We start from the raw sequence: 15027 nt of genomic DNA on the forward strand, positions 1-15027 counted from the left end.
ACCCCTGTATTTGCTGATGAATGTTTCAGTGGTATGCAATCAAGGATAAAGTTGACACCCAAAATAACCTGGCTAACCATCTGTTTCTTTCATGCATTAATTAGTGTCCTTTTATTATCATCTTGTATGCTACTTACTGAGGTGGAACAAAACTATCGGACAATCATAGAATCATGGAATTGGAAGGGATCTCGAGAGATCATCTAGTCCAATCCCCTGAATTCATGTATTATCTAAGTATTATCTAGACCATTCGTGACAGCTGTTTGTCTAATCTGCTCTTAAAAATCTCCAGTGATGGAGATTCCACAACCTCCCTAGGCAATTTATTCCAGTGCTTAACCTCTCTGTCAGGAAGTTTTTCCTAATGTCCAACCTAAACCTCCGTTGCTGCAATTTAAGCCCATTGCTTCTTGTTAATGCAATAACATGTACAACATGTTCTTGGGTAGTATGGGTAGGAACATTTAAAATAAAGGTGGGCTAGTTCTGTCCACAGGTACACACAATCAACTCCACACAGTGGGGCTGCACAGGTTAAATCCAAGGCAAAGTTTGGCTAGTGTTTCTAGTGCACACAGGCAGTCATTTCTCAGCTGAAGGTATTAGTGGCTTAAGTATCAGAAAGATCACTCATGGGTACTAGGGATCTGATCCAAAGCCTACTGAAGTCAATGGAAAGACCTCCTTTAACTGCAGTTTTGGCTCAGGCCCTATGTGCCCAAAAGGAAGAAGGGGTAAGGTGAAAATGGAACAGGCTGGGCATGGAGGGTGTGGATTCATGCTTCACTTTATTCAAGGATAGCATAGCTGCCAAACTGGTGAGTACTGCCTGGGAACCAAGCCAAAAGTCCTTCTGGGGACACTGGCAGCTGTATAGTGCCTCCAGAGTCTGTCAAACATACCTATTGGTAACTAGGACACAATCTCTCTCTAAGCTGGGCAGAGGAAAGCAAGGTGAGACAGACGCCAAAAAGTACAAAAACAACTTTTTTTTTTTATTCTGATTGCCAAATTATTTAAGGCAGGTATAAAAATGAAAGCATTCAATATACATTTTACATAAAATAAACTAGATTACAGCATAAAACAAGTAACCAGGCAATGGCATTAAAGTCTCTCTTCTAAAACTGGATAATTGTAAACATTAAAAAAAAGACTGCAGGACTATTCAAGTAATAGAACAATCACAGATGTCTTCTGGTATGCAGGCTATTGGGTTATTTGCCATTCAAGATTATCAAAAAAAGACATTTCATTATTCACAGATACTCATTATTTCCCCATTTAAAATCTATACATTATGTACAACACAGTTTTTGTGGTACTGGCAACCCCATGCCTTCCAAATGTATATTTTTCACAATACACAATTACAATGAAACAGTGAGTACAGTAACATTTTACACTGATGCATCTTAACAGGAGCCACCAAATAGACATCTAAATTGTACCAAAGTGTCATCATCACAGTTAGCCTCTCTGAGGGCTTGTGGGCAATATTAGAAGGGTATGCAAGGATCAGGCACACTGATACATAATATTATTTATTTACAATTAAAAAGCAAAAAGAAAAGAAAAACGGTCTTTTGTGGTTAACATTTTTCTAAACAAGACAAATACATTTTTCCTTTATTGTGTGGTTTGCAACTTAGCAGCAGACCCTGTGTGCGAGCCTGGTTACCGATACAAAAAAAGTAAAGAATATATATATATTTATATATATATATACGCGCATATATATATATATATATAAAAAAAACAGAAGTCTAATTACAGCAACATTTGTTACTCTGTGATAAAATCTGCAATTTACAAAAATGAAATGACTGGTTTTTGCCTGCCATTAAGGCATTTCAAAATAACACCATGGAACTGATGTCTGTAATAAAGCGCTTCCTCATGTGATCCAGTCACATGACAATGTACATTTCCAAACTCCTCATTCTCTAAAAAAAAAAAAAAAAAAAAAAGAGGTTTTAGTATGATATCCTTTTCCATCATTTAACTCTGAACTCTTGAAATGCACAAAAACTATGAAACTAAACACATCTAATTAGTATTGCCAACCCCAGCCCCTTGCTCCAAATCATGAGATTTTAATAAATTGAGAGGGGGAGAGGAATAGTGTGTCTCTTCTAGTTTCTGAACCTTTAGGGTGCACTCGGGTCACGTGCTCAGGCATTTCTCTGCAACACTGAGTGCTAAAAACTTGCTTTTTATTCAGATGAAAGCTGAGATTCTCATGTAATCACTTGCCTCTGTGGGGCTGCGACTTTAAGAAAAACAGCATATATCACGGGACTTGTGATAAAATCATGGAAGTTGTTAATTTTACTGCATAAGATTTATCCTGGAGGTGTTGGTGGAGACTCCCCTGTTAAGGCAGAGTTGAGCTTTTCACTTAAGACAGAATTTTTATTATATATAAGGTTTTCATTTCCTTTAGAGGTTGAAAAGTAAATTCTATTTAAAAGCAAGTAAATAGTTTAAAGGCAAATACATTTGATTCCTAGGTAACTTTAAAATAATATAATCTTTAATGTACCTTCTAAAAATATTTTATTTCCAATAAAAGTATCTGCAAATCAGGAAGCCAGATATACTTGTACTTATACATAAGAGCAGAAGTTTACTCAACTTTAGATGGATCTACTCCAAAATTAATCCCTTACTTGCCTTTTATGAAAACATTTTGAATCCTAATTATATACTTCATAATAGATTGTTTTACTTTAATAGTACCAAGAGGTAAAGGATAGTCTCTGAAAATCTCAGACGACAGGCAGTCTATTTCATTGATTAATTATCTACATTATGATTATAGTATAAGCGTCAAAGACAAGTGTCTTGTTAGGAAGAATAGAGCTACAATTAACTAAAAAAACCCTATAACCCCTCCCCTCTCAATAAAAGCTGCTGTCTATAGGGATGCAGACCTCTAGTCTTAGAAACCTATAATTTGCTTCCTCCCTCCCTATTAAGATGTCTATGTAAGTATAATTCAAGGTTTACAAGATATTTACCTTCTTTGTGCAGGAAACATACCAGATGCAGATGCCTGAGCAGCCACCTGCTGAGTGGCAACAAGGGCAGCAGAGGTCAACCCTGAAGGAAAGAAGAAACAAAAGACTGTGGATATACTTCTGGATTTTATGGTGTTCAGAGAGACAAGTATAGTCGTCAGTGCAAAAACCATACTTAGCAGCCAATCACTTTTTGCAGGATGCATATATCAAATATTTCGGGCAAGAGGGGTAAGACAATTTGCCTGGTCTGATCAATGTGCCTTAATAGAATGTACTGAATTCTCCTTAATAGGCATTTTACAAGAAAATATGGCATTCTACCTTATTGTGTTTCTTTCCAAGCACTACACTGCATGGTGCTAAACGGTTTATATGAATTCCTGAATAGGAAGCTCAGTCGAAATAATGGGTACCAGGAAACAACAAGAATCAAAAGTCACAGTGAATTACAGAAACGAATACTAGGCTGCTTGGAATACAATACTTCCATAGTAAACTTATTTTTAAATTTCTCCCACTGAATGAGCATAATGCATCCCATAAGGCGTATGGAATCACTGAATCAAATTTAGAAATATTTAAGACTTTTGCATAGGAAAATGACTCTAAGGCACTGAGAGAACACAATGAATTAATGTCATTTTAGCTACAAACTGTACTAGTGTGTACTTCACTGCAGGGAGGAAATCTTTTAATTCTGCTAGAACAGTGTCAGAAAAGGAAGAAAAACTGGTGTAAATCAAGGGGAAATTAATAATCTTTCATGCATCTCTTCTTGTGGTTCTTTTTCCTTGACTGCAACAATATGTGCTGTATTCACCTAAATAAAAACAGATCATGTGCTATTTGAGAAGCTGTAGCTGTGACAATCTCAAGGTTGACTGCAGGGTCTCTGCTGTACATAAAATTGGTTCAAAATTAAAAGCTTTCTCTTTGCCATGCTCTCTCCATTGTTTACACAAGACTAATTGTGTAAAAAGGTTTATTTTTTTACCTCTTTTGGGTCTTTCTAATCAGTTACTGTCAGTTTTTATTATGGTTGAAAATACTCATGTGAATGATATCCTAGCTGACAAGTAAAAATTTAATAATTTACTGGCAATCAGTGGTGAGTTCTAAAACAGTATTACTCAAGCATGAAGCTGTAGTTATAGTGTAATTTGGTGTTACCAGCTTAGTCCTTGCTGCGTGTTTTCAAGCTTTCTCCCTAGATGTAAACTATTTTTTCTGGTTTCCGTAAAACACGGGTTTCTATTAAAATAGCTTCACATCATACTTGTAACATCAATTAAACAACTTTAAAAGACACGTAGATCCTACAGTCAGAAGCCACAGCTCACCTTGAAATGGGTCATATTGCCCGGGTATAAGTGGGTAGCCCATTCCAACGTGTGTGTGGTGGTGTGTATGAAGGTGCCGCTGGCTAAAGGGGGAGTGACGATCTCGCTCCCTCTCTGCTTCCCGCTCACGCTCAGCTGTAGATTTTTCCACAGGCTGACAATAAAAAGGTAAAAGAAATTGTATATAATATTTTTTAAATTGAGAATATCACAACCAATACACTGACTCTGTGTATTTAGTAATGGACATTTAAACACAAATTATGAGACTGATTCTCCAGTACACTGGAGTGGATTTGCCTTGCTCCCCAGAATACAAAGCTGCCCTAAAACTGGTGTAGCCATACTCTCAGGATAAAGGAATCCTCAGGCATCACATAGCAGCCACAAACCACCTCTTCTCCCACCAAATCTTCAGGGGGGGATGGCCTAGGCTCCCTTATGCCAGGCTGGTTCCCGGCTGCTCTAACAGCCTATTTGAGCTGGTGGCAGCTGGTGTAAATCAGTCCTTGGATTTCTTTCATTTGCACTGGGAACTGAACCAACTCTCAGGATCAGAGAGCTATTTCAAAACTATCTTTAGGGTCAGCAACTTGCTTTCATCAATTAAAACTTTTACCCTCTTATCTGAAGGCAAAGTAACACTGTTTACTCTGACATGGAAGTCTCCAAAACAGGATTTTAGTAATTTGCTATTCAGAAGATAACAGCTCTGCAGCAAATATATTGAAGGGATATTATCAAATCCCATAGTTCAACTTTTTAATCTCATTATCTGTTTTCAAACAGGAGCTTCTTGGTAAACTGTAATAAAGCATACCATGTACCAAAAGCTATCTATGAATCTGGATTTCCATATGAATCTACTACTTCTATTAGAAAGTATATTAGCAAGAAACCTGTTATACTTGTCACTTCCAGTATATGCCAGGGAAGCACCCTGATTTTAAATTACTTTTGGTTTAAATGCTGATATAAAAAACATCTTGAATTCATAGCTTGACTATGCACATTTTTGGATGATGTTCTCTGCCCTTTCTCTACCCAACCCCAAATGTATTGCTGTTCAAGAACAACAGATAAGCCTTACGGCAGGGGACTTGCTGCGGTACTGGTTGGCATGCTGCTGGAGCAAATCCAGTGCTTTAGATTCAGTGGTTGATTTTGCGTTGATGCTAGGGCTGGTATTGACTTTCTCCGCCTCTTCTCTCCCTGACATCTTCCCATAAACAGGATAATGAAATCCTGGCGAGAGATAGGCCCCTGCAGATAAACAATAAATGCCACGTCAAGTTACTGTTTTTACATTTGGTTATACCAATGTAGGGTGGAGAGATTCCTATACAGGGGATTACATCAAAAATGGATCATGTGACTATAAAATTGTATCTTTGTTCTTCCATTTTTTCAGCTAATTCACCCTGATGAATGGAGGTTATAAAGAGGGTTGAGCTTACAGACATTTCAGACATTTATGGGTCCTCTTAAGTGAAAGGAATAGTAACTATAATGGTTCTGACAGTAAGTGCTTAGAATATTTTTATAGGCAATAAACTATCTGTCAGTCTAACAGCAACAGCAGCCTGTCAGGGGTTGTGGAAACTGTAGCTGGGAACTCTGACAGTTCATAAAAGGAACATCTTGTATTAAATCAGTTTAATCTGCAGAACTTTCCCTAGCATAAGAACAAGCAAAACAAATGTCATTTGTGAAGCTGCTAACAGCCAATATTAAAATGTAGGTTTTACTGCACTGTTAGCGTGTAAATCTTTACTAGTGTACAATGCCAGTTACAGAACACGTACCAGGATAGCTGTGCATTAGAACAGGAGAGACTGCACGGTATGCAGGATGGTTGGGATCATACATCTGTGGGTAAGGATAAGCGTGCAAGTACTGTATATATGACTGATGCTGACTCATTGGTGAGGAAACGGCCACTCTAGCACCCCGAGAGTCCTTCCAATTTACAGGAGTCTTTCGATCATCGGTTTTGATCTTGCTCTCCTCCAATGACTGGGAATCAGAACGCTTGACCTCTTTCGGTTCCTCTTTAATGCTTGTTAATGAGACAGGGAGGTTGGATATGGAACCTTCCTTATTAGGTGTTTTTCGAGGGCTGTCTTCTTTTAGTTTTTTCTCCCGATCAAGTTCTTCTGATTTTTGCTGATCAAGGTATTTGGGCTGGTAGACATAATGATGCCATGTTCTTGAATCTGCGTCCTGATATGAGGGAGAAATACATTTTGTTCTAAATGCACATTATGAAAAAAGATAGTTATTGATATTTGTCATACTTCTGTAGATGTCTTTTTTTATAGAAGTGTTAACAACACACCCAGATTATGTATATTATAGGACAGACATGCTTCTTATAGGTTCACTATACTTTTAAGCTCAAACTCCAGCCAACATTACAATGTAATAGCAATAAACGTCTATCATAATCTGATTGAATTATTTCATTTTATATCCTTTCCCATGCCTTTAACTTGTTTAATCACAAATTACATACATATTAGGTGTTAAAATTATGTGATCATACTATATATATATTTTGATTAATGGCCATAGAGAGATTTTCTTATCTGTGAACTACAACATTGCTAATGCTATGTCAAAGGACTTCGATAACCTGGAACGATGAACCTGAAAAATGGATCTTGCTGGAAAGGTGCTTACCTTGGCCTTGATCCTGCCAACATTTGTATACTTGAGTAACTCTATGCATTACAGTCCCACTCAACTCAGTGGGACTGTTCACATGGGTAAAGTTATAAAATCACTGTTCACAGGATTGAGGTCAGGGTTTGAGAAATGTGTGTAGAATATGTCTAACTATTATAAAACAGTTTATAAACATGTTAAAGAGTGGGTATGTGGTTTCTTTGCAGGGTTACATAAAACAGCACTATCTTTACTGAATAACAAAAGAACATTATTTTTTATGAGATGTACAAGGGCTAATTACTATTATTTTACTTTAATGGTCAATGTTCACAGCATAAGAAATAGTAATAGGTAAACTGGATTAGCTTTGGTTCAGATACTCATCATTGTCCATAGAAATCTTCTCCTATCCAGACTTGAACTATCCCACTTTCCTTCTCATTCCATGACCCTCAGCCTTACTTTGAAAGATGGCTTATTAAGATGAAATCTGGGATGTGTCAAATGCCAGAGCATGAGGATATTCAGTGTGGGAGCATTGGATCACAGCAAAGAAACAATAACATGTCTTGGCGTATGGATTGGAAGGCTGTCTAAGATGTGGGAAGGCCAGGAGGAGCCAGAGTGGTAAAACCATCATTGACTTCAGTGGGGCCAGGATTTTACCCATTGTGTGGGTCCACAGAGGTCAGGAGCTTACTGAGGACAGATAGGGAAGGATGTCCCCTTAACAATTTTGAAAAGGTCACGCTGGATTAGGATAAAGAGTTGAGCATTAAAGAATCTGCTCGCCCTTCTTTAGTAAATGTCAGCTGTCATTAAAAAACAAAACAAAACCAAAAAAAACCCCAAGCCATTTTTCAAATCTACTTTGCACTTCATTCATAGTGAAAGGTGCTATTTCTTGAAATTTCACTCTGCTGCACTAAGCAGAATGACTGAAATTTACATTTAAGAGTTTTAATTTTACTTGTTTCTATATGAAAACATGAATTCTGATAATTAAGATTAAAATTTTTCTAATTAATTTCTTAAACCTGGATTCTGTCACCTCTACTCATGCTCGGTTTCCCCTCTTTCAAAAGCCCCACTGAAAGCAATAGATCTACTCAAGGAATAAGGTACTACTCAACGTCAGAAAGGGTGGCAGAATTTGGCCCTTTAGGTAAGATAGAAAAATACAACAAAATCGTGTCAGTAAAACCTTAAGAATAATTCAAGATTATCCGTGTTCAAGTTCCAGTGGCCTCACCTGTTTAAATCTTGTGGTAGGATCTACTCCTGTCTGTTTCATTGAGTCCATAACAGATTTCATTTCCACAGCCTCCTTTATAAGCTGATGGTTTTCCATTTGTTTGGCTTTGAAGCTATCAGACTGAAGCTGCTGCTGGTGATTGGAAAGAATCTGTGATTTGCTTGTCTCTTCAGCTTTGCTGGGGACTGATAACCCTATTTTAGTGTTATTTTTGCTTGTCTCTGGAACTGAAGGAGCCTTTGAGATAGTAGCAGAGGGGATATTTTTCTGCTTGTTGTCATCCTTTCCTAGTTCCTTCAGTGAAGGTTCGCTCTTCCTTTCACAGTCTCTCCCAGTTTGTGCCATTTTCTGCTCTGCCAGTCTCTGGTCCTCATAATATTTTTCATACTGCTGCCTATAGGCAGGGTTAGAGGCCATTAAGGACTTTTGGTCCATGTAAAGCCCATAGGCATACTGTCCATAATAAAGTGACTGGGCAAGTGCAGGATGTCTCTGAGTTATTACTGACTGATGCTGAGGCTGTAAATTAGTGGAATTAGTATCATTTTTCTTGGAATCTGATGCTTCTGTCTTGTCTTTCTTTTCAGCCTCTTCCTCGGCCTCCTTTTTGATCTTCAGTCCCTGTGAGGTACTGCTGTTCCCAGCTGCAGGGGTGCTGACTTGTCCAGAGTGCATGTAACTTGGAGAATAATAAGGATCGTAGCCATGGTAATAGGGAGAATGGGACTCTTTTACTTGTGATGATTGTGCTGTGATTGAAGAATGTCCTTTTACAACACTTTCCTTATTAGAAATAATATCTGAAGGAGAGCTGGCCTTTGACCTCATGTCCTCTGACCTGCTGTCAGAACCACCATCATCTGCAGCATCAGAAATATCAGAGTAAGCTGGGCTGTTGGTTTTAGCAGCTGCACTATCTGCACCATTTTGTGTCAACACATGCAGTGGCGCCAAAGAAGATTGTCCATTCACCAAAGTGCTGCATTCCATTCTGGAGGCACTCCCTATAGAAGGGCTGGGTGCATTGTCTGTGAAAGTGTAAACCTTATCCGCTTCAGCTTTAATACTTGCCATCCTGCTCTCTTGAGACTCTGACAGTCCATTAGCTAACACTTCATTCTTGTTGAGATGGTCCTTTAAAAAATGTCCAGATAAATCTTTCCCAGACCCTTTTGAATCCTCTAGCTTTCCCAGCTTAGAATCCATTTTAGGACTTCCAGTCTCTTTGCTTTCTTTGTCCTTCAGCTTTCTCTTCTCCTTTTTCTTTTTGTCTTTGAGTGATGTGAGAGCTGGGTTTACAGTGCTTGGCTCTCCCATAATTGTGGGCTTTGGTTGAATAGGTTTTAACGGAGGGCTCTTTGGTGTAGCCTGAACAACAGTGGTTGTGAGTGAGGGCAATCCTGGTATTGTCCCTGTAGTGGTCGTTGTAAAGGCTGTAGTGGGTATAGCTATTAATTGGGGAGGAGTAGGAGCTGGAGCTGGGGCAATGGGCCTGGCTGTTTTAAGTTTTGACAGATTTTTATCCACTTTGCAAGTATTGGCTTTTTTGCCCTTGTCTTTATCTCCCACATTTTTCTTGTCTACTAATCCTTCAGCTTCCAGTTTGGGCATTTCAGAGGCCAAACTGCCATCTGCTACTGAGCAATTGTCCAGCGTGGCTGCCATATTAGAAATTACAGGAAGGCTGTTCAATTCACTGTTTGGGCCCTTCTTTTTACCAGAATTCTTGCCAGTTTTAGAACTGATGACTGAAGTTGGGCCATTATTGGTCAAGTCCCTTTTCCCCTTGGGTGTCCCAGGGGTATTAAGAGGGCAAGGAGATGTTGGTGCTTTTAGCTGATCAAAACTTGATATACTTGTGCTTGGCTCACTGCATTCAAGTGCCACATTACTTAATGCTTCCTCACAGTCTGAAATTTTATCTTCACTGTCAGGCTCAAACTCCAGTTTGTTTTCTGGATCTAAATGTGCATGAGCCTGGTGGTAACGCAGTCCATTAATGTGCTTGTACTTTTTGTTGCAATTGGGGTGAGGGCAATCAATCAATACTGGAGAAGAGCAGCCTTGGTCCAAAAAAGTAGTCTCAAGTTTCCCCTGTGGGGTGGTTGGAGTGCTTCTAGAATTGGTGCGAATGCGCTTTCCAGATTTATTGTCCTCTGAACTGGAGTTCAAGTCTAGCTCCATTGGAGGCTTATTTTTCCTCTTATTCGTGGATGAGGGGCTGGCTTTGACATCGTCCACTGCACAATTTGGGGGTGTCCTGCGTCCACTTGAATTAAGGCTGCCTCGCCTCCCCTTCCCATTGGCACCACCCCTGTTCTTGTTCTGCAGTCCTCTTGACTCTGTAAAGCTAACATCATTTCCAGGTGCAGCTGCAGCAGACCTTGCTCGCTTTCCTCTCCCCCGACCTCCTCGCATTTCCAGGTCACTTGTTGGCGATTCACAAAACCTAAGTTAAGAGCAGATATTAGAACAGAGACTAAAACATCACCACCAGACACCATCAGCTATTTCAACCATTAACTGATATTTCAAATATCAGAACGACACGGCTTCATGTAACAGAATCTGCAATGCTGTTAGAGGAAAGGTGCTCTTTCAAATAGGAACATCATGAAAGAAAAAACATTTGCTTCAGGAATATTACTGACAAAGAGAAAAAAAGTATTTCTTAGTATCCAAGAAAATATTTTAAAATAAACTCAATTTCAGTTTAATTTCAGAGATATTTTTTCAGTAACATAACAATTAGGAAATACAAATTGCCAGCTCAACGTCTGCATTTTGTAGTGTGTAAGAGAATTACTCATTCCTCTTCTGAATGGTTTCAATTATATACAGTTGTTCTTTATTAATCTCTGTACAGTTTCTTGCCAAAGATTTTGGGGGGGGGGGGAGGAGGAGGGGAAAGAGTAGAGAAAAAACAGTCCCAGAATGACTGCCTACCTGGGAGGGGCCCAATCATGCTTTGTACAATCCAGCAGGGTCCCGACATAAGTCTTGTTCCGCCATGTAACATTTACCACTAGGACACCTGTAGGAGGAAGAGAAACAAAATATTATCACAGTTACAACAACTTTAAAAAAAAAAAAAAAAAAACGAACAGAGCCCCATTCTTATTTGCTTTCAAAAGCTGTGGTCTACACTCTTCCTCTTTTCTGGTTTCAGTGACCTCAAGTTAAAACCCACAGGAAAGAGTGTGTGCGCGCGTGTGTGATCAAGATACAGCTGACAGAAGGAAATGGTTTTTGCCATGTCCTGCTGTAAAACGGCAACATTCACCTCTTAATTTTGCTATTACTGCACATAATTGCTTTCATTTGGCAGGCAGCCAGCATAAACTGAGCACCAGTTACCAGTGCTTAAATCAGTAGGTGACTCAGAAGAATGTGCTTTGTTTTCAACAATACTATAGTAGTGATATTATTTATTTGAAATTACCAATATCCAAATCACCACACACACAAGTTTTGTTAGATAGGGATATCTACAAACCCTCCATATTATTTGCATTCTCTTTCTCATTGTGAGCCTTCCATTAACCTGGCCTCCAACCTAAATTGAGGCATTTAGGAAGACAAATAATAATAATAAAAAAAAACCAATGTGCTGTTTCAATGTTAATGTCTTCATCATTTAAAGCTTTGCTTTAAAAATACTTCTGTTAACATTTAAATAAATCTGCACAATAAATGCAGGCTTAAAATTTTGTTTTATCTGAAAAATCAATGTATTATTAAGTATGCACTGTAGGGGCTTCTTTTAAAAAAAATTAATGGAGGGTGTCATTCAAACCCATTCAGATTTCTCTCAAACACTTTTTCACAGAGACAATTTATAATCATGTTTGTGGACTAGTCAACATAATTACCCCTTTAATTCATTAGATACTGTAGATAAACATAAGGTAATATTCTGAATCAGTTATCATTTCTCTTTAGAATGCATGCTGAAAAGATTAATTTCACCTAGGCAGAAGAAGAGGCATGGTGCAAAATGTTAGCAGATTCACAGAAATTCATTCTAAAGAACTAATATTTTAACTAAAACTACACACACAAATCTTATGGTTTGTATTTCTCTACACTCTCCTTGTTCTAGCTAGCTCTAGCTTTCCTACAATGGAAAGAATAATGGCACTGTGCCAAATACGTTTCTAGCCTGTCTGCTTGCTTTGTGTTACCAGAGTGATTTCTAATTTTACACTAAAACTATCCCACTCTGCAGCACCAATGTAAAGTAAACATGTAACCTCCAGCTTATTTCCTTAGGGCCCTTTTAACAGCAGGAAAATATTTGAAGTGCTGTTAGCTAAAGTACTAGGGAAGAAGGGATTTCCTTGAAAATTCTCAATAGCAGATTTGAAAATGGTTCCCCATATGGTTTTAAGTTGCTATTATTATAAGTTGACAGTAGAATACCATATATTGTGGTAACATGGTCTAAAAGACAAAAAATAAATCACTCTTCAACCAAGGTTAAAAACAGGCTCCCAGGGTATAAAAAGATCAGGCTAAAATTCCTATTTCGACAATCAGTTAAATTAAATTTATTTTTTATCATCTATGCTTTGATATTAACAAAATGGAATAGCTGGGGACATACATTTTATCCCAACCCCCTTAAAATAAAAAAACAAACACCTGACAAAGCTAAGGGGGTGTGTGTGTGTGTATGTGATGTTTTTCTCATCATTTGCTCTCTAGGGCATCGTGTGTGGTGTCAGAGACCTTTCCAGCTGCTTAAAATTCTTCAGCATGTCAGCTATATTTACAGCACTGGAATATATTTGTATTGCCAGAAGGTTACTGCATTTTAGCTTTAGATGCAATAGGCTGAATCACTGTGTTTCAAAGTCTCTGATGTAGCACAAATGTATAATTAAAATTGCTTGAAAGGAAACATGAAAGAAACAACAAACCCTCCATTCTTAGAGTAATAAAATTAAAACCAGGAAAAGTCTGCACAGACACTTAACATTTGTCTGCAGTGAAAGGCTTTTGTTATTGCATTCCCCTAAGGGTTTCACGTTTCTAGCAAAAGCAGGCTTTGGATTGGCCAACTCCTGCTGCGAACATTACTATCTGATTGGCTGGGCTAAGCACTGCAGCACAGACCACAAAAAGCAAGTGCCTCAGATAAATGAGCTTCAAAGGGGAAAAATGATGCAACACCACAGAACAGAGCAGTGAGTAAGTGAGAGGGTGACTGACTGAGTGAGAGAGACTGTATATGCAGAAACTGTTTTATCGGGCAGGAATAATCCCAACAATGAGAGAGGCTTGCCTAATACTTCTTGACTCTGTAAATCAAACACTGGTTTGTTTGCACTAACTAGGCTTGTCAATGTGACGAAAAGGTTACTGTCTGCTAAACTGCGTTGTGTTTATACACTGAGACTCATGTCATTGAACTGTTTAAGATAGCATTCAAACCTATTCAAAACTGTAAGAACTAAATTTGCTCACAGGAAAACAGGATTAAGGAAAGGATTATTTAAAAAAAAGTAATTAATCATTAATCATCTGTGGCACTGTTTAAGGCAGGGTAAGATTTTATAAATAATGGCCTAAATAAAGCTGATACCTCCAAATAGTAAACCATTCCAATCTGTTATCATTTATAGAAGCTTTAGTTGAGTGGTCAATAAAACCAGAGCAATATTATATTGTGATTGATAAAAAACAAATAAATGAGGTAGTGTCATCTTCAAGAAGGAGGAGGGGAGAGAGTAGTTATACCCTTTGAGGAATCTCATCCATCTACAATGCTCCTCTGCATAGGAGCTTTATAGTTGCAGACTGATATTCCTCTATAAAAATATCTATTTATAACTGTGTCTGTAAAAATTGAGCAAACATATCCAGAGTTGCTTTCATATAAATCCCGGTGTGGATTGCTCTCATATAGGGAAGTGTACATTCAGACCATATATGCCACTAGAGCCAAATGAGAATGGCAAGTTTTGGCTTTGGGAAAATAAATGGTATAGCATTTTACTCAAGTGCTGAAATCATTTAATGTTTTGTGATCCCTGGACCTACCCAAGTGAATGGGCAAAAACTTAAAAGAAGGAAGAAAGTGCCAGTGAAGACATATGATGAAAATTAATGATTTTCACTGGAAAATTTGGTTTCTGCAAACTAGAAGCTCCAAACTAAATGTCAACTCTAAATTTCTGAACAATGGGGATACATTAAAATACTATTTCAGTGGTAATGTTAATGCTTTCATCTAATTTTGTTCTAACGACCATAACCCTGAGAGTGGAAATCATAGATCTTTCCCATCTTTAAAATTCTATTATGCTATCTAGCCCATCTCTCTCTGCTACTACAGAATTGTTCCCTAAAGTACATTTTCAGTATGTTGTCCAGTCTTGTTCTAAATGTACAAAGCAACTGGGCTTCTACGTCTTCTCTTGGGAGATTATGCCAAAGCATTAGAACTCTCTCTGTATTTTCCTAATATTCTGTCTAAATTTAACCTTAGTTAAATTCATTTTGTTACTTCTTGGTAAAACCACATGTATCATCCTAAATGATTCTTCTTCCTCTTTGGTGTTTATATACTTGTATACCATTATATTTCCCTATACTTAATAATGTTAAATATATATAGTTTTTATATTGTGTATATATAGAGTATATGTATGTTACATGTTAAAAAAAAAAAAAAGCACAGAGACAGGCATCAGAAGTAGGCACAAGCACAGAATAATTGAAATCAATA

At 37.9% G+C, this 15027-nt stretch overlaps 1 protein-coding gene across 1 annotated transcript in view; it reads right to left on the reverse strand.

Annotated features, from left to right (window-relative positions):
- Positions 1–3022: 3022 nt before the first annotated feature.
- The window catches only part of ZNF608 (zinc finger protein 608), a 115590-nt gene continuing 103585 nt past the window's right edge, over positions 3023–15027 (reverse strand). The window contains exons 3-8 of the mRNA XM_065406742.1: positions 11241–11328; positions 8292–10743; positions 6175–6592; positions 5460–5632; positions 4370–4523; positions 3023–3108 (exon numbers count right to left, since the gene is read on the reverse strand). Coding sequence (XP_065262814.1) covers positions 3023–3108; positions 4370–4523; positions 5460–5632; positions 6175–6592; positions 8292–10743; positions 11241–11328 — 3371 coding nt within the window. The remainder of the gene's footprint in view (positions 3109–4369; positions 4524–5459; positions 5633–6174; positions 6593–8291; positions 10744–11240; positions 11329–15027) is intronic.

The sequence above is a fragment of the Emys orbicularis genome, chromosome 6 (assembly GCF_028017835.1).
Source record: "Emys orbicularis isolate rEmyOrb1 chromosome 6, rEmyOrb1.hap1, whole genome shotgun sequence".
NCBI lineage: Eukaryota > Metazoa > Chordata > Testudines > Emydidae > Emys > Emys orbicularis.